The sequence below is a fragment of the Mus pahari genome, chromosome 9 (assembly GCF_900095145.1).
Source record: "Mus pahari chromosome 9, PAHARI_EIJ_v1.1, whole genome shotgun sequence".
Taxonomy (NCBI): Eukaryota; Metazoa; Chordata; class Mammalia; order Rodentia; family Muridae; genus Mus; species Mus pahari.
The window spans coordinates 5316676-5336762 of NC_034598.1; the positions used below are offsets into that span (position 1 = coordinate 5316676).

The 20087-nt window shown below is 39.3% G+C and overlaps 1 protein-coding gene across 1 annotated transcript in view; it reads left to right on the forward strand.

Moving 5' to 3' along the window:
* Positions 1 to 20087, forward strand: part of Lama4 (laminin subunit alpha 4) — a 145339-nt gene that overhangs the window by 106338 nt on the left and 18914 nt on the right. Inside the window, exons 19-30 of the mRNA XM_021204290.2 lie at positions 1673 to 1852; positions 2525 to 2670; positions 3118 to 3280; positions 4135 to 4268; positions 4784 to 4955; positions 8143 to 8274; positions 9931 to 10073; positions 12654 to 12792; positions 13188 to 13325; positions 16925 to 17058; positions 17895 to 18059; positions 18366 to 18513. Of these exons, the coding sequence (XP_021059949.1) occupies positions 1673 to 1852; positions 2525 to 2670; positions 3118 to 3280; positions 4135 to 4268; positions 4784 to 4955; positions 8143 to 8274; positions 9931 to 10073; positions 12654 to 12792; positions 13188 to 13325; positions 16925 to 17058; positions 17895 to 18059; positions 18366 to 18513 (1794 nt within the window). The remainder of the gene's footprint in view (positions 1 to 1672; positions 1853 to 2524; positions 2671 to 3117; positions 3281 to 4134; positions 4269 to 4783; positions 4956 to 8142; positions 8275 to 9930; positions 10074 to 12653; positions 12793 to 13187; positions 13326 to 16924; positions 17059 to 17894; positions 18060 to 18365; positions 18514 to 20087) is intronic.

Consider the following 20087-nt stretch of genomic DNA (forward strand, 5'->3'; position numbering starts at 1 on the left):
GAGGAGGAGGAGGAGGAGGAGGAGGAGGAGGAGAGGAAGAGGAGGAGGAGAAAGAGGAGGAGAGGAAGAGGAGGAGGAGAAAGAGGAGGAGAAGGAAGAAAAGGAGGAGGAAGAGGAGGAGGAGGAGAGGAACAAGAACAAGAACAAGAAGAACAAGAACAAGAAGACAATTATACTACACCAAACATACACCCAAGGACTCGTAGAAACAAGAACAAGAAATCAGTTGTTGTATAGTGCTGTGGATTAGTCTTGGTAATTACATATGACTTTCAAGAACTATGTAATAAAGGCTCCTGCATTATGAGTTATCTTATTTGGATAGCTCTGTGAATTTTTCATGACACAGTATCTTAAAAATACATCAAGAAATGACATTTTAAACTGAGTGGTGGCTCATGCCGTAATCCCAGAACTTGGGGGTTTGAGACAGAGGATTGTGGGTTTAAAGCCATCCTGAATGCAAAAGAAGTTTCTAGGACAATGCAGTGAAGCTGTCTAAAAGAGAAAAAAAGATACATCTTAAAAACAGAGATTTTGTTAGTGTTTTCTTGATGATAGTGTTCAATATAATTTATATTGAGTTATAACATCGGAGTCTTGATCGCAAAAAAAAGTCATTTTCTAAAGACTGCATAGACACTGGGCACTTACTCAGCTCCAGAGGGAGGTGCTTTTTCATGCAGCCCTCTCAGACTCTCAGTTCTATAGGTAGGCTTCAGTCCCACGCACTGCTTGATTGATTGTTGGGATGTATTGATCTCTACTCAACAGACAGCAGCAGACAGCTGTGCCCCAAGCACTGGGAAGTGAAATCTCAAGCTAGCTGACTATCCATATCAGCCCAGTCAATTTTAGCTGATGTAAATACACCTAATTATTCAGAAATGTTTGCACAGACAGTGTGGGTATACATGTTGTCAAACGCCCTAAAAATCCTTCACAAGTCAAATCAGTTCTTGGTGTCGTCTTGGGCCTCTAAGACCTGTGCTGAAATAGTGTTTTGCCTTTCTGAGAAACATCATAGGAAATGGCTTAAGGAACTTCTTATTATAACTTTTACAAGGCAAGAGCCAGGAGCTGGAAGGTGCTTTGCAGCTACCGTCTTATTTCTCACCGCCTGTTTATTATGTCATTTTACAGAAGAATACTGAGTGGGTAACGTAGGACTGCCTAGTTATTAAGTGAAATGGCATGTGTGAAAGTCAGAGGCTGTACCAGGACTCTGACTGTGCAGGTGTGGATGGGGATATTGTTCACGGCTTTATTCTATAATGCTCTTATTACGACCTTGGGGAGAAAGTTCCAGCAGCTTTAGTACCGTAGATGAGTTAATCTTCTCCCAAACGATTAATTCTTCTATGCATTGTAGAGTCATTGTAAATTGTCAGTGTCAAGACCAGTCAAGTGTTCCTTCCTCTTGTTTAGCTCACCAGCCTAAATGTATAGCTCCCTGTGGGAGTTGTGTCCACCCTTGTCCTTGGTCACTGTTTGTTCTTGTGCTCTCTTAGCCCATTTTAACCTATTGTCTTGTAATCTGCCCTAAATATTTTCTCTGCGACTATAGAAGTAAGTAAAGGGGTAGAGCAAGTAGGGCTTCCTCCCAAAACTGAAGGAGAGCATTCTGCCCTCTTCTTCAGAGAACTCTCAGTGGACAACTGTGTATTTCCAGATCCAAGTCTCCATGATGTTTGATGGCCAGTCAGCTGTCGAAGTGCACCCCAAAGTCAGTGTGGATGACCTGAAGGCCTTCACGTCCATCAGCTTGTACATGAAGCCTCCTCCAAAGCCAGCAGAGCCCACTGGGGCCTGGGTAGCAGACCAGTTCGTCCTCTACCTCGGAAGCAAAAACGTAAGAGCATAGTGTGGGGATCTGAAGGAGATAGTGTTGCCCCCCTGCCTTGAACAAAACTGTTGAGAAAAGCAAACAAATTCCCACCCCGATAGTAAAGGCTAGAGATCACTTTAATGGCAGGACTCAAGCTGTTGTTGAAGGGCAAGAGATTCTGGAGGCTGGGACATATTTCTGGCATTGCTTTCTACCAGCATGAATTACTTATATGAATGAATCTGAACAAAGCATTTGAAGGCCTTTGAAATAACTGTAGTCTTTGTTTGTCAGTGCCAAATCCTGCTTAAAGATGCATAGGGACTGGTTTTTGTCAAGGTACGTGATGCCTCTGTATCCCTGGCAATACTGGCACACCCCTGGCAACCATCAGTACTGCCATTCCCGTGAGCCTTCAGTAGTTTCCCCCTCTCCTCACCCTCCACCAGTGCAGCAAACACTTATAGATAGATAGCACAGGGACGCACACCCCAGTGCAGACCCAGGGAGGGCAGAGATGGCGAGCAGATGCCAGTCTAGCAGCACCTCGAAGTGGTAATTTGGGCGGGAAGTTGACTGTATACAGCAGCTCTTAGGACCTATGATTGTACTTTACAGAAATAAAAACAAATAACAAAAAACATTTGTGTGCATTATATTCATTGATTTCATTTAAGTGACTTCTTAACATTTCAGGCCAAAAAAGAATACATGGGTCTGGCAATCAAAAATGATAACCTGGTATACGTTTACAATTTGGGGATGAAGGATGTGGAGATTCTCCTGGATTCCAAGCCTGTGAGCTCCTGGCCCGCTTACTTTAGTATTGTCAAGATTGAGAGGTAAGGGGAATCTAACAGCAAATGGCTTTGTGAACGCACACACGCGCGCACACACACACACACACACACACACACACATGCACACTCTTCTTGTGGATGCCATAAGAACTTTTTCTTTTCCATCTTACTCCTTTTCTTTCCTATTCCCATATTCCTTCCCAAACACCTGAGTGAGATAAAAGAAAAATAATACTAGAAAATAGAAAGGTCCTTTCTAAATAGCAACCTGATTACCACAGATCATTTTACCTTGCCATAAGTTAAAATTTAAAAGTAAGATGTCTGCTTTTCTACTTTTCTTCCATAATTAATATTTCTGTATGTCCATGACAATATGATACAATCGAATAACCTGGGTTGTTTTTGATGAAGTGACATTAACATTTTGACACAATAAAAGTATTTTCTGCAAACTGTCCAAGCTGAAGCAAGCCTTTCTCTCACTAGGGTAGGGAAACACGGAAAGGTGTTCTTGACAGTCCCCAGTCTCAGTAGCACTGCAGAAGAAAAGTTTATTAAGAAGGGGGAGTTTGCAGGAGACGACTCCTTGCTGGATCTGACCCCTGAGGACACTGTGTTTTACGTTGGTGGGGTGCCTTCAAACTTCAAGGTAAGCTATAGAGCTGCATCTGGTTCAGTGAAGACCTACAGTGTTTTTTTTTTTTTTTTTTTTATAAATCCATAACCTCAAAATGAATGAAGGTGGGAGAGTTGGATATCACAATAAGAGCTCAGTTCAGTATGTGGTAGAATTCTGCATCAGAGTCTGTTTATAAGTTTGGTATCCCAGTCTGGTCCCTGCTTCCCATATTTTCAATGTCAGTTGTTTGCAAGTTACAGCTAATGCTTAAAGATTAACTAATGTCATTTTGATACTGTAAAGGTGATAAACATTATTCCAGGAAAGAATTAGTATTATCTATTATAAGAATGTTTGTACTGGCTAGGACCTAGATTTCAGCACTGTATAAAATTCTGTTACCTGAAATATATAGGCACAGTATAAAACATATAAGATGAGAAAAGGTAAGACCTGGGGAGAATATGAGACCTGACAAAGAGTGAGTAAAGGAAAGGCCCAAGAAGATGAGAAGCCAGTCTCAGGCTTTCCACTCGAGGATTGCTGCTAACAGTCATGAGCACATTGTTGACCCTCTCTTGAGAATTATTCTGTCTCTATGAGATCTCACAGAATAGGAATGAGAGCTGGTTTCATTGTGAACTTGTTGTTAAGGATATGTATACATAGTCCATACTCAATAAATACCAGTTCTCCACTAAGACATGGGAAACTGCTTATCTAAGTCATCTGTCATACTGATGCAAACTCCAGTGTAAAGAGATGTTCATGTCAGAGGGACCGGGGTGGGCCCCCTCTGATCCACTGACAGCTTCATTCTCTGTCTGCAGCTTCTCCATGAAACATGACCATGGGCTAATTGATTTTATTTCCCTGTCGTTCAGCTCCCTGCCAGCTTAAACCTGCCCAGCTACTCAGGCTGCCTGGAGCTGGCCACTCTGAATAATGATGTGATCAGCCTGTACAACTTCAAGCACATCTATAATATGGATCCATCGAAGTCAGTGCCCTGTGCCAGGTGAGTGGCAGTTAGGAGCTCAGAGCCTTTGACAGGCAGGCATGGGCAGTGGACAGGCCAAGTGTGAGTCAATGCACAGGTTCTTGAACTCTTCTTTGGGAAAAGTATGTGTAAAGTTGTGTAAATGCCAGGCCTGCAGTACATGTTTCCCCTTTCATCTGCCATAGATGAACAAGCACAGTATTAAATACATACATATATATTGAAGATAAATTATATATATATACACACACACACACACACACACACACACACACACACACCTATGTGTGTATATTATGTATACCTAATTTAAGATTCTAAGACCAGAGGTTTCCAGAAGACTTCGACCATCCTAGTATGTAGAGTGAAAGAGAAACTCATTTAAAACAGACCACTTATTTTATTTGTACGCTTCTTTCTTCGCTTGCATGCCATGGGGACATGAGAAGATGTTCTGAAAATGGGTTCCAGAGTCTCACTCGGAAAGCATGGCCAAACCTGTAGCGTTCTTGTGACCCTGTGTTCTGTCCTAGGGATAAGCTGGCTTTCACTCAGAGTCGGGCTGCCAGCTACTTCTTCGATGGCTCCAGCTATGCAGTGGTGAGGGACATCACGAGGAGAGGGAAATTTGGTCAGGTGACTCGCTTTGACATAGAAATTCGAACGCCAGCTGACAATGGCCTCGTGCTCCTGATGGTCAATGGAGTAAGTAACAGAAAAGCCTATCTATTCCCCTGAGCTTCCTTTACTCTCTACGTCCCTTTTCCCAGGAAAGGCCCCAACCCACCCCCAGGGTAAGGGTGCCCTATGAATACCTAGTTTAGAAAGCAAAATTGGATTTATTTTTCTCCAAGAAAATTATGACAGGATTAAGTAAAAGCAATACTTGTTCATACTTCAACATTAATATATATCATAAAGTTATTATTAAATATATAATATACATTAATATTCCCTTTTATAAATAAAAAACTTTGAAAAAACTCACCACCAAGATCTACTATATATTAAGATGTTTCTCCTCATAAGTAATATACATTTGGCAAATACAGACATAAATATGTCATGAAACATTCAAAAGTCATTATAAAAACAATAAATTATATTAATTAGAAATATAAATATAAATATTTTTAAATATTTTAAACAAAATGATATTAATCCTCATTTAATAATAATGTAGACACTTTTGAATTTGCTAAAAATATCTTATTATTAATAATAACAATATTAGTGAGAATGGTTTAATAAAATATTCTATGTGTTCTGGAATTTTTTTCAACTCTTTAAGGTATAGTGATTCAAGAATGACATCCTAAATCAAATTTCAACTATTTTATTGGCTATCAAAACTACATAGAATTCTTTCCCCAAATTAATATATATTTTTGTGATATATATATATATATATATATATATATATATATATATATGACATGTATTATTAGCTGTGCCTACTAAATCATATACTTTTTTTTCAATTTCATGCTCCACCTGGCCCAGGTAACCTTTGCTATTTGGCTGGTCCATTTTCTCTCCTGAAGTCAGTTCTTTAGAGCAAATTAGATACTATATTATCTTGTAAACTTTAATAAAATTTCTCCAAGCCACTACACATCTTCTTTGAAAGATTAGCAATCTTTTCTCACACACAAAAAATTGGAAGTATAGATGTGACTTAATATTGTGACCAGAGATTGAAGACTTTCACAAGATCTGCTCACAAGGTTGACACCACTGTTTAATTGTGCTAGGACTTCCTATGGTGACAGTAAAAATGAATATGTATTTCATGGCTGGAAAAATAGTGCAGATGAAGGAGGTTTCCAAAAATCACTAATTGTACCAACTAATGGGATTGTACTGTGCTATCTCCTCGCATGCACAAATCAGAGCTCGGTTGTCCTTGTCCACCCTGATAACCGCTCTCTCCTCCCTCCTCTGCCTTCCCTAGAACCAATAGCTCCAAGATAAGAGGCTTTGGGAGGGGCTGGAGAGATGGCTCAGAGGCTCTTCCAAAGGTTCAGAGTTCAAATTCCAGCAACCAAATGGTGGCTCACAACCATCAGTAATGAGATCTGATGCCCTCTTCTTGGGTGTCTGAAGACACAGTGTACACAGTGTACTTACATATAATAAATAAATTAGTCTTAAAAAAAAAAAAAAGAGGTTTGAAAGATAGAACATTTACATTGTTTTCATTGCCAAAATCACTTAACAATAGAAAAATGTCCCCAAAATATTTTCAAATAGTCGTTTTTCTACACCAAAACTTCCTGATGGGTAGTGAGGGGGAAGAGTGGGAAGGGGCATAGAGCGAATGCTGCTTTCTCATCCACGGGTGTAATGCCTTTTGTCGTGAGGTGATGTGTTTCCTGAAACAGCTAGGTCCCATGCTCCTGAAAGACATTTGTCAGCACAAATAAACTTCGACAGTTTAAAATAACTCATTTCAAAACTTCACAGGACGTAGCCAGCACACACCTACCTGTCCTAGAACACTTCCATATCACTCCATGCCTCAGTACAAGATGACCGTCATATCTCCAATAACCTCCAATGCATAGGCCTAAAGAGTGCACCCGAGCCCTTCAAATGTGGAACTCTATTCAGGAAGTCTCACCAACTGTGTGAAATCTATGAAAGTCTGGAAATGAAGGCCCAGAGTCAATACTCTATATCAAAGATCATTTTCTTTCTACATTTCAGATTTTTTGGTAGGGGAGGTCATGTCCACCCACCCGCCCCCCACCCCACCCCGGCCCCTCAACACAGCATTCCTCTCTATGTAGCCCTGGCTGACCTAGAACTCACTCTGTAGACCAGACTGGTCTTGAACTCAGAAATGTGCCTGCGTCAGCCTGGGAATAAAGGTGTGTGCCACCACCACCTGGCTACTTCAGATTTTTTTTGATGGACACAAATAAAAGTTAAAACATTTTCCCCAAGCCCAGGGTCTGTTTCCTATGCCAAGGGATATGCAAACCCTTTCAGGATATCCACACTTCTGTGAAATGAAGACTTTCCCAGGATACTTTATTTTTCAAATCCACTTAATTCCTGTATCTATGAACCATGTTCTGGAATGAAAAAGTACACCAGCAAGTGACTTGACTACTGCCAGATTATTTCTGCTCTTTAACATCATCTGGCCCAACTGTGTTCCAATTCCATTTTCATTTATGTAAATCCAGTGGCTCAAAATAGTACATAGATGGTCTTCTTTATCCTAGATCCATATTTGTTGGCATATTGGAGAAACGGTTTAGCCTATCTTGAAATAACTTTTCATTATTGCCAATTTTCATCTCTAAGTGAATATAGTGGCATCTCTGGTACTTTGAAAAGTTGTTTAACAACAAGGCAGTTGAAAAAGCGTGGAATACTCTATTTTGTCTTGAAGAATTGAAGGTCAATAACGTAGACTCAGTACTCTGTACAGTGGTTTGTAGGGTAACATAAAAACAAAAGAAGATAGGTATTTTAAATGCTATAAAAATATTAATGCTTTTATTGATATGTAAGAAATAAGTACTGATTTTACTTTAATAAGACTTTCCCAAGACAGGGTTTCTCTGTGTAGTCCTGGCTGTCCTGTAACTCACTCTGTAGACCAGGCTGCCCTCGACCTCACAGAGATCCATCTGCCCCTGCCCCCTGAGTGCTGAGGTTGAAGGTGTCACCATCATGATCTGGCTATTTCAGGTTTTTAGTGAAGTTTTTTACTTTAATAGAACTTTTTACTTTTACTTTAATAAGACTTTCCTGAGACTACTTTATAATCTCCCAAGAATTTCATTAATAAAGAACTATAATAGTTCTCTAATTCAGCTAAATCTGCTTCTCCATTCACATCAGTGGTGTTCCCATCTTCGTTTCTTTTTCTCTGCAGAGTATGTTTTTCAGCCTCGAAATGCGCAATGGCTACCTACATGTGTTCTATGACTTTGGATTCAGCAATGGCCCTGTGCATCTTGAAGACACATTGAAAAAAGCCCAGATTAATGATGCGAAATATCATGAGGTACAGTCACTGTACTTTGGGTGGGTTTGGGTTTTGACACTTAGATCTATGTATATGATCAGGTGACCAAATGCAATAGTGGGATAGTAAACTAAATACATTCACATCGAAAAGCAACTATGCACCCTCATCTACTCCACCCAAGGAAAACACATGTTGGCATTGCTATCTAAGGAGTCACTGAAAGGTCTCTTCTCATTAAAAGGGACTCATAGACCAAAAGTCTCTTGCTAATATTAAATGTCTTGATTACAATAGAAGACCTATGAAAATACTGTATATATGCTGAAAATTACAAAGATCTTGTACTTAGAGCCTCATTAATATAAGAAAGTTATGTGAGAAAATACAGAATTTTCTCTTGAACTTTTTTCTCTAGAATACAGAAATGCAAATGATTTTTCTCATGAAGATCTCAAAAGTATCTTTCATCCACACTAACAACTACTCTGTATAATTAATAAACCATATCTAAGAAGTAATAGCTTTTAAACTGAGTCCAAATGCAGCGGCTAGCCAGCTGTAGTTCCCTTTCCAATGTCCAGAGGCTTTGTAAGGGTGGATTTCAATAAAGGAAGAACTTAGTTGTTTGTCTGACTAGCATTTTTGCAAATTCATTAGAATTAGTCACTGTCTTTTAAATAGCAAGTCGATATTTATTTATGCAAATCTCATATTCAAAATAACATAGAAATGTTTCTGAAAACTGACACCTTGGTAGCACTCACTCTATAATCCAGAAAGGACTTGCTTAAGCATAAAGCATTTAATTGTGTTGCCCAATGCTGGAAGGAATGGAAAATGAGTTGTCCGGTGTACAGAAAGTTTTCATTGTGGCAAAGGAGTAAATTTTTGATATTAAATAACATAGTGCCATTACAAATACCAATAATTTGTAGCTCAATGGCGGAGCACTGTCCTAGCAAGTGTCAGGCTTTCTATTTTAAACCCTTGTGTAGGTATAGTCATAGGAAACCACAAGACAGAGAGAGAGAGAGAGAGAGAGAGAGAGAGAGAGAGAGAGAGAGAGAGCACAAGTGAGTGCAATGAAATAATGAAACTTTAAGAAATATTAGATAGATATTGTTGACTTGATTGGGCTAGTGATATAGCGAATGCTTTTGTATGTCCAAACTTAACAAATTATATAATCTGTTTAAATGCGTGCAATTTTGTATTCAAAGTTACCTGAATCAAGTTTTTTTAAAGACAGATACTTATAAGTTCCCCTCAGAAGAGGCAGAAGAAAATTTAAAAAGAAAAAGCAAAAAACAAGAAACAGGACTATAGAAAACTGTAGCCTAAGAATGTAGGAAGTATCCTTTCCCAGAAAGGGGGGTCTCCCCCAGGAAATGCAAGCTGTGCCCAGGAAGGGGTCTCCCCCAGGAAATGTAAGCTGTGCCCAGGAAGAGGTCTCCCCCAAGAAATGTAAGCTGTGTCCAGGAAAAGGTCTCCCCCAGGAAATGTAAGCTGTGCGTTTACATTACATAAAAACCATGGTTGTCATCCCTGAGAGTAAGAAAGGAAACTCTATTCCCTATCTTGTGAACAAAGAAGAACACAGGTGGTTATAACCAGGATAGTTAACATACATTACGTTTTTCTATAAACAATCAAAGAATCAATTGTTATGCAGACTTCCATTATTTCTCTCAGATCTCAATCATTTATCACAATGAGAAGAAAATGATTTTGGTGGTGGACAGACGACACGTTAAGAGCACAGACAATGAGAAGAAGAAGATGCCTTTCACAGACATCTACATTGGAGGAGCGCCCCAAGAAGTCTTACAGTCCAGGTAAAGCTTTTTTAATACATAGCTTTATACTGCTAATAATATACTAATAAGTATTCAATACCTAGAAGTCTTGCTTGATACATTTACTGCACAGGTATAGAACAAACATATCTGTGAACCTCTACAGCCAGCATTACGACGTTCTTAAATTAGCATCTCACCGAGTAATTTATGTACTTAACTACTTTAGCACTGCTTTTAGAACATAGTATGCTACATTATTTCTCAAGGAGCGGAAGAGTAGAACAGAGTGTATTGTGCAAAGATGAAACTGTGTATGCTTTATGTTTGTCTTTGAAGTTATTTCAAACTCTTCAATAGGATCTGAGAGTATGCACACTTTTGAGGGTGTGCAAGAGGTCATGGTTTGTGTGCATTGTTCTAGTGAATTCAAAAATTCAGCTCTTACTGTACATCAGTTTCATAGAGACAGAGCTGGAGAGAAGGCTCAGTGGTTGAGATCACAGGCTGCTCTTGCAGAGGTCCTGGGTTTGATTCCCAGCTCCCACGTAGCAGCTAACAACCATCTATAACTCCAATTCCAGGGTGATCCAGTGCTCTTTTCTGACCTCCATGACCACTGCGTGCATATGATGCACAGACATATATACACAGGCAAAATACCCATACGAATAAAAGTAAAATAAATCTCAGAATTAATAAATGCGTACAAACAGTGATTCTAAAAACTTAAAAGCAATGTTGAGGTAATGCTGTGTGGTGGCTCTCTTTAGAATAACCTAGAGAGCTTTTACATAAAGCCATTGCTTTCCTAAAATTATTACTCTTCTGAAGTCAGGCCTCAATGTTTAAAAAAGGAAAAAAAAATCCTGAACTCAAGTGAGAGCTGACATGGAGCCCACCCCTCATGTAACAGAAGCATCCGGAGAGAAGTTAGTGCTGTGTAATGGTTACCTCAGAAGGATATATGAGATTTCGATTGTTGCAAAGTTCTTATTTATCTTGAGTCAAATCCTTTCCATGTTGCAAATGATCATCTCTAAAGAAGGCTCTCCCGAGTTTTTCTGAACTAAACACCCTCTTCAGTCCTTCAACCATGTCCCATGGAGCCTTGACCACTATGTCAGCCTGCTTACATATGAAGAGTTCACACACTCTTCCAGCTCTGACCTGTAAGGACAGAACACAGCACAGCTGTTCATCTACAACACAGCCCACTGTGGTTTGGTCCAAGGCAACTTGCCATTCATTCATTACCAAATAGCATGTTCTTGGGCACCTCCTAGATACTGAGCATGACAGAGATAAAAATAGAACACTGAACAAGAATGTCATCCCTAATCAGAAGGATAAAACATTTCTTACTTTTACTTTTTAATGTAAGTAGATTTTTTTCATGTAATATATTCTGATTATAGAGTTTCTCCTCCCCCTATTCCTCCCAATTCCTCCTTCTTCCCTTCCCATCCAGATCCACACCCTTTCTATCTCTTGTTAGAAAGCAAACAGGCTTCTAAGGAATAATAATAAAATAAGATAAGATAAAACCAAAATAAAAAATTAGAATAGGAACAAAACAACCAAACATCAAAAAGAACCAAAGAAAAAGCACAAGAAACATATAGGTGTAGACAATATGTTGCCACACAAACCAGAAAGCCATAATATATATATACACAAAGGACCTGTAAGGTTTTAAAAGCAAAAAACAAAAACAAAAAACAGTGCTCTGACAAAATTATGATGTTGTTGTGTTGGTCAATTACGGCTGGAAATGGGCCTACCCTAAGGAGTGATTTTTTTGGGCTGGGTGGTAGTAACACACACCTTTAGTCCCAGAACTTGGGAGATAGAGGCAGAGGTGGGCTGATCTCTGAGTTTGTGCGACCATCCTGGTCTACAGAGCAAGTTCCAGGTCAGCCAGGACTATAAAGAGAAACCCTATCTCAAAGACAGAGATGAGGGCTGGAGAGAAAGGTTTGTTTCTTCAGTGAGACTCCCTTGGAGAATACTAATTTTTCAATTTCAAGTAGCTATCAATTGAAGATGCTTCTGGGTTAGGGATGGAGATGTATGTCCACTTCTCCCTTCAGCTGTAGAACTCCATCTGGTACAGACCTGAACGACTCTGAGACCCAGCCATCTGACATTCTCTAGGACCTGCCTCTAGCTTTCCTTGATTAGAATATGCTACAAATAAGGACAAACCCATTAGTAGATGTCTGAAAACCTGAGTTCAAATCCTATCTTGGTATTTATTATGAAAGGGGATAAGTGTCTTTCCAATTTCTATGAAATTGCCAAGAGTAAAATATTTCCTATCTGTAGCATATCAACTCAGTCTCAAGAATCTATTTAAAAAATGAATGCTAAAATTTACATGTATATCATTTGAGTGATATAAAAGTAGTTATTGATAATGGAAGTTAAAAGATTTTGAAAACTATAAAGAAGTAAGTGAATTGACTTGGAGCAGTCTACTACACACAAAGGTTTGACACAGCCATGTGCTTGTCAAAAATATATGGGACACTGAATGGTTTGAAAGCTACTGAGATTATAAGTCAACAGATCTCTAATATATATATAATACCAATGAGGGCTGATTTCTGATTCCAGGACTCTAAGAGCACACCTTCCCCTAGATATCAACTTTAGGGGATGCATGAAGGGTTTCCAGTTCCAAAAGAAAGATTTCAATTTACTGGAGCAGACAGAAACCCTAGGAGTTGGTTATGGATGCCCAGAGGACTCTCTGGTAAGTACCATTCACAGGTAAACATGATGCTTTCTATAGCTAGATCAGCCCTTTCTGCTTCTCTGGGCTCCTTTCTGCTGCCAAGAGAAAGAAAACTCGTTAAACTAGAAGGCTATGGGACTCTCCTGTGCAGCTGCTCCAATTTCCAGTGGACCTGGCATCCAAAGCCCAGAGAGACTGCTCGGATGCCACTGGTCACTCGGGTGTAAGAAATGGGAGTGCTGAAACCCAGCTGCTGTCAGAACACGGAAGGAAAGCTAATGCACCTGAACCCCAGCAAAAAACAACTGAAACACAAACTGCTTGCACAGCAGGCATGGACCTTTGTATATGAAAACTCACATAAGTGTCCCATAACTACCAAAACCCTATGTTTACCTTTTTTCCCCACACAGATATCTCGCAGAGCGTATTTCAATGGGCAAAGTTTTATTGCTTCAATTCAGAAAATATCTTTCTTTGATGGCTTTGAAGGAGGCTTCAATTTCCGAACATTACAGCCAAATGGGTTACTATTCTACTACGCTTCGGGGGTAAGTGCTTGCTTTCCTCTGGGGACACTCTGTGCAGCTGTCTTGTCTATCAAAAACAAGTTTTAGGCATGATAAAAGTAAGTTTTGACTCAAATATGACTCACAAGTACACATGCTATCAAATGCTAAGTATGTTATATACATATTTTAACTTAAAATACCATTAATTCTTGAGAATTTTATACAATGTATTTGATCATATTCAAACACTTATACACACAAACAGGTTTTTCCTCTAACTTCCCCCAGTTCATTCTAACATCCTTCTGACCCCAACCAGTGTCCGTGTGTGTGTGTGTGTGTGTGTGTGTGTGTGTGTGTGTATCTTTAAGTACAAACCCATGTCCCATTTTTGGCTGTGCACTCCACTGAACTTTACTATGCACGCTTTGACTAGTTATGAATTCTGAGTTAACTGCTATCCATTGCACAGTGAAACTTCTTTGATGATATCTGAGAACTGCACTAATCTTGGGTATAGAGATAAGAAGTTAGAGTGTAGTTAGGTACTACGTCTGTCTAGCACGTGACAGTAGTAGGCTCATCCCTGAGGCCTGGAGCTCCCCAACCACAGGTTGTCAGTCAGATTGACAGAACTAGACCTGTGTTTCCTTCTATGGAGCAGGCCTTAAACCTCAAGCAGGTGATTACCTCTGTAACATTCATGCCACTATTACAATCACAGATATATCTTGGCCTGAAATTTAGTCCTGCCCCTCAGGAGTTGATGGGCAGAATTCAAGGAGTCTGTAGACTTACCTGTGGAAAATTATATCTTCATTTTCTCTAATTGAAAGAACATTGTCTCCTATTTTTAATATCAAAATGAACTGCAGTAGTATTAGCAGTACCTCTAATTTTGTTGCTGAATGAAATCACAAATATTTTCCACATTACAGTTGGCACAGACACTTGACAATATCATTTTTGCTCATTTCTACTAGATTCAAAATGTAGACACTATCTGGTCTACTAGATCTATTACTTAATGTCTTTATAAAGAAGACTAGCATTATGTTTCACAAATTACCTGTTTTACCATTTTGAGAGGAATATTTCAATGTACTAGATCATCTTCCTATTCCTGTATATTTTTGTCTTAAACATTTTAGAATATTGATTTATGAAGAAAATCACATATAGCCACAGCCTGCCAGAAGCACCAGTGGCAGCATTATAACCTCCGAGCGTAAGAACAAAGACACTCGTGATTCCATTTATAAATTAGAGAGACTTTACATTCTTCTTTCCCTTTGGATTTACAATAGAATTTTCAAGTTGAGCTTATAAAACTTACATCAAGGGGCTGAAGAAATGGCTCAGCATTGACTGCTCTTCCAGAGGTCCTGAGTTCAATTCCCAGCAACCACAAGGTGGCTCACAACCATCTGTAATGGGATCTGATGCCCTCTTCTGGTGTGTCTGAAGACAGCTACAGTGTTCTCAAATACATTAAATAAATAAATATTTTTCTAAAACTTGCATCAAAAAAAAAGGGCTGGGTATGTGCCTCACTGGTAGTGAGCTGGTAAGTGAGCTGGTCTAACACGTATAAAGCCCTGGTTCCATCTTCATGCCCATGAAAATGAGTAAGATCTGTAGAGGTCTGGCAAAGCTAAGGTTCAGCTAATAGATCTCTGTCAAAACTATGATTTTTGAAAGCAAATTTTGCTTCTTACACTAACCTGTAATCTGTCACCTCCTTGAAATTCATTTCTTCTGTATGTGTATATCAGGAGAGTAAACACGGGCTTGTACACATGTGTGCTTGCGCATGTTGAGGCCAAAGGGCAACCTGGGTGTCATTCTTCCTCAAATGCCATCCGCCTTGGACTTGTTTTGTGTTTGAGGAGCCTTTCACCGGTAAGGTGGCGAGCAAACCCCAGAAATCTACCAGTTTCTGTCTCCCCAGTGCTGGGATTACAGGTGTGTGCAGCCATGTCCGGCCTTCTGTGTGGGTTCTAGGGATCAAGTGGGGTCCTCATGCTTGTGCGAGCACTTTGTAAACGGCTATTTCCTCCTAGCCCAGTTTTTTTTTTTTTTCAATGTAATTTAAGTCAATAGCATCTATGACAATTTATAAAAAGCATTTTGTAGGACTTTCGTGTTATGGGAAATATCAAAAGAACCGGCGCATTCCTGCACACGTGCTGGCAACTCTCAACCCGTTGTGGTTGCACTGTCTCTACCCACCAACTCTCCGGCAGTGCCAGAACTCCAAAGCTCCTCTCACTGCCACGCAATGACTGTCCATCCCAAGGTCAGCCATCACAACACCCATTTACCTGGTAGAATCAAAACTCTTAAAGCTTATAATTAACCAATCAGATTTATATATCAATAAAGTCTCAATTTACAAGATGCCAGTACAATAATTTCAGAACCAATTGATAATGATAAAAGCTTTATCCCAAATACTCTAGCCTTATGGTATCATAACTACCTGTGGCTGGTTAAAGTCACACTGGGTCATGTCCTTCTCCATCTTGGCCTTCCCATTATCCCCTCAAGACACTCTCTGTCTCTGCAACCTTTAGCTCCACCTCCCGTTTCCCTGTCCAATCACAGGCCTCCTGCGGCTCTAACACATTTGGACAGAGAAAATCCTGCTACAATTTTATACCAAATCTTGGCTCAGATTACCCTGGCTCATTAGATAATTTTCTTTCACAAACAGTAGGCTGGGTTTATATGCAGTTCACAGGGTTTGTGGACTAAGCTGGCCTTAGAAGTTGATGTGCATGAAAGGAAAGGAAAACATTATCATTATCTGCCAATGTTGTAAAACACACAGTAAGCAAATTCAGAAAAGAAGTAACTTCTGCTTCCAGAAAGTTCTCTCCTGTCTTAATATATCAAAAAAGAGAAGCATCTTTAAAAATCATATTAGTGAATTAACTCCAGTCTCTTCATCTAGCTAAATCCTCCTGGAGGCTGAAATACTGTCTTTCAGAGGGATCACATGACATTGATATGGTAGAAATGCTTAGGTAAGGAAAGTCATTGAGACTGAACCATCTCTTTGCATGGCAAAACCACCAAAGGCTTTCAGCTTAAAATATGGATGTACCTTTTATTCCATTGAAGTATATGAAAGAGAGGAGAGACAGACACAGAGACAGGGAAAGAGTGTGTATATGTACAAGTATATCCATGTTATGTGTAGCAGTCAAAGGCATCGATTCTCACCTTTCCCCTTGTTCCGAGGCCACAGGTACTCTCTTGGTTTTACCACTTCCATGGGCTGGCTGGCTTGCAATACTCCTGTCTATATGTCCTATCTTACCATAGTAGTGCTGCATTATAGATGCATGCTACTGGATCTAGTTTTACATCAATTCTGGGATTCTGAATTTAGGTCATCAAGTTATCAGGGCAAGCGTGTTTACCTGCTGAGCCCTCCCCAGCTCTAAACATGTCTACTTCTATAAGAAGCACATGGGCAAAGGTGTTTAGTTGTTGCTATTCACAGAAATTACCCTACAGGCAAACTTTCTGCACACCATGTGTTCCTTTAAGCAATACTATCAAGTGAATTTGAAAACACATCTGGTTTTTATCCTCAGACTCCTACTTAAACAACTGTGCTTGTGTTTCAGTCGGACGTGTTTTCCATTTCACTGGACAACGGCACTGTTGTCATGGATGTAAAGGGCATCAAGGTTAAGTCGGCAGACAAGCAGTATCACGATGGGCTGCCTCACTTCGTGGTCACCTCCATCTCGGCCACAAGGTACCGCCCCTCTGGTCTTGTGCTTCCCCCAGGCTCTTTGTTTGCAGGGTATGCTTCTGGCCAGTTCTGCCGTGGTTGCTAGGCTACATTGTTGCTTTTTTAGTGCTCCAAAAAGTGATGGAAGGAAACACTCATTACCTTCTTCCAAAAGGATGCTACTGACTTTCAAGAGATACCAAATAAGCTATCATAAAGTTGCTTAATAAATGCAGACTCTTGGGGCAGGGGGATGGGGGGGTGTGTCCATAAAAAGATCAGTTTTCATCTCTGTACTGACAGTGCATGCTTACACTACTTGGTGAATGAAGTGGTTTGTTGCACATAGAAGAGTTTAAGCAGATACTGGTTGTGTTTAGATTTTAAGCCTAAACAGTAAAGGATGTTACATTTATGCCAGCATTTTATTTTGTGTGTGTGTGAAAGTGTGTGTATTTCTGAATTTCTTTCTCATACAACAAAATGTTTTGAGATAATAAACCTCCTTGAAGACTGGTGCTGTCCAGTCTCTTTGTGTGGAACATCCCATCCAAAGTAAATGGCAGTACAGTTTCTCTAGACTGTTTCTAACGATTAGACACCCCGTGTGCTGTGCAATGAAACTGGCCCCCTAGAAACGGGATAACTCCCAGAGGCATGCTCCGGTTTTCCACTAAGAAAATATTCATTTGAAGAGCCTCTCTTGCAGACCCAAATATTTAGCCATTTCTTCCTGGGCCTCCTGAGAAATCTATCTTTCCATTGAGATATTTAATTTGACCCTATGAGAAAACCTACCTGTTTGGTGAAAAGCAGCATTCAGTCAAACGTGCTGTGTGTACTGACTCTTTTCTTTGCAGATATGAACTGGTGGTAGACAAAAGCCGACTTGGGGGCAAGAATCCAACAAAAGGGAAGGCAGAGCAGATTCCAACAACAGAGAAAAAGTTCTACTTCGGTGGCTCACCCATCAGTCCTCAGTATGCTAATTTCACTGGATGTATAAGCAATGCCTACTTTACCAGGTATACACTATTTCTTTATTGGTGAATGTGCCTGATTAATAATGGTCAATTCAGTAGTGAAATGTTTATATTACTAAAACTGATAAGCACGTAACTTACAGTCCTTAGCAGTAAGACAAAATGTGCAATGCCAGAAATTAGTGTTAGCTGACTGATAGGATTCTTGGTAAGATAGTTAAGAATCCATCACACAAATATGTGCTAATGTACACACCGACATACATTTTTATCACCACAGATTCTTGCCATATTTTCCCAATACAATTACAGATAGCATTTTAGGATTTCCTTTCCTCTTACAAACAGGTTGGATAGAGATGTGGAAGTCGAAGATTTCCAGCGCTATTCTGAAAAGGTCCACACTTCACTCCATGAGTGTCCGATTGAGTCATCACCTCTGTTTCTCCTTCACAAAAAAGGAAAGAATTCCTCAAAGCCTAAAACAAACAAACAGGTAAACGAACATTAACACAGTGCAGAATTCACAGCTGCCCTGTGCTCAGATCCCCCAGCTCTGCTGCACCAGGGACTGCTCTCAGGAGCAGTCAGCCCAGTCCTACTCCTAAGGGCCTTTATTAACAACAGGCAAGACAGCCCTGCTTTTAACGGGGGTGTGTGTGTGTGTCTAATGTTTAGCAGTGTAAATATTTATATACTCAGTAATATATATAATTCATATAATACATACATTATATTATATTATATATAAATTATATATTATTTTATAGTATATATAAATTACATATACATTATATGTATTTTATATCATATATACAATGTGTTAAATTATATGTGTTATATATAATTAATCTATATAAATTATATATGTAAATATATAATGTATATGGTCTATATGATATATAAATTATATATATGACCTATATAAATTATATATATAATGTAATCTATGGGTTATATATAATATATTATGTATTAATTGATTTTATTACATATTTTAGTATATAATTAGTTTATATATATATATATATATATATATATATATATCATACACTATGATTCAGTAATAATTTTAAGCCTTTGTCACAGTCATGAAAATCACTAAAATTTCTTTTGCTTTCTCAGCCTTTGTGTTCCTCCACCTACATGCACAGGTGGATATGCGCTGCTCCTTCATTAAGTACTGAGCTGTAAGATGTCATCTCTGACTGCTGTTCTTTCCTATACACTCATGCACACTATTTGGTTCTATTACAAGTGAAAGCCACAGTCCCTTCCCATTCTCAGGCTAACCCTCCCCATCTCCCTCTTGGCATGGTTGTAACAATGTTCCTCTTGAGTGAGTTACTGCAACAGTTTCTGAACCAGGCTCTGCTCCTTGCTTTTACTCTGTTTCTCTCCATCTGTTCTCAGCACAGCATCCAAGCCTGTCAGGTACACATCTAATCAGAGTACCCCCCCACACACACTGCCCTCAGAAAAAAGCCCTTCAACCAAAGGCCTTTGCCTCAGTCACCAACATGGTCCCTGGTTGTTTTGTATAGACATGTTTCTCCACATTGATGACAAGTTCTTAAGATCCAGTCATCTCCCACCTTTCCATCCCCACCACATAGCAGCACAGAAGGCACACAGCAACGCTGATCTCCTTCATCTCTACCTATGCCATCCAATATTCTACAAATGTTTGCTTGAAATCGAATACATTATTACAAGAGAACTTACTAACACTCTTATTTTATTCTCAGATCATTGCATATTATACAATAGCTTCACAGCACTGTTTTAGCATCAGCAGGGCAATTTGAAGGGTACAACATAATGTTTAAAATTTATGTATGTATGGATCTGTCAAAGAAAAGAATCATACTTTAAAATGCTTTTCTATATTGATTCTGTCAGACAAAATCTCTTTATATAGCCTGAGACCAAAAATAATATTAAATATTTTCAAGTTTAACTTTAAAACATAGTTATTCTATGTGTATTAGTGTTCCGCCTGCATGCACATCTGTGCACCATGTGCATGCCTGGTGCCCTAGGAGATCTGAAGGGATCATCAGATCCCTT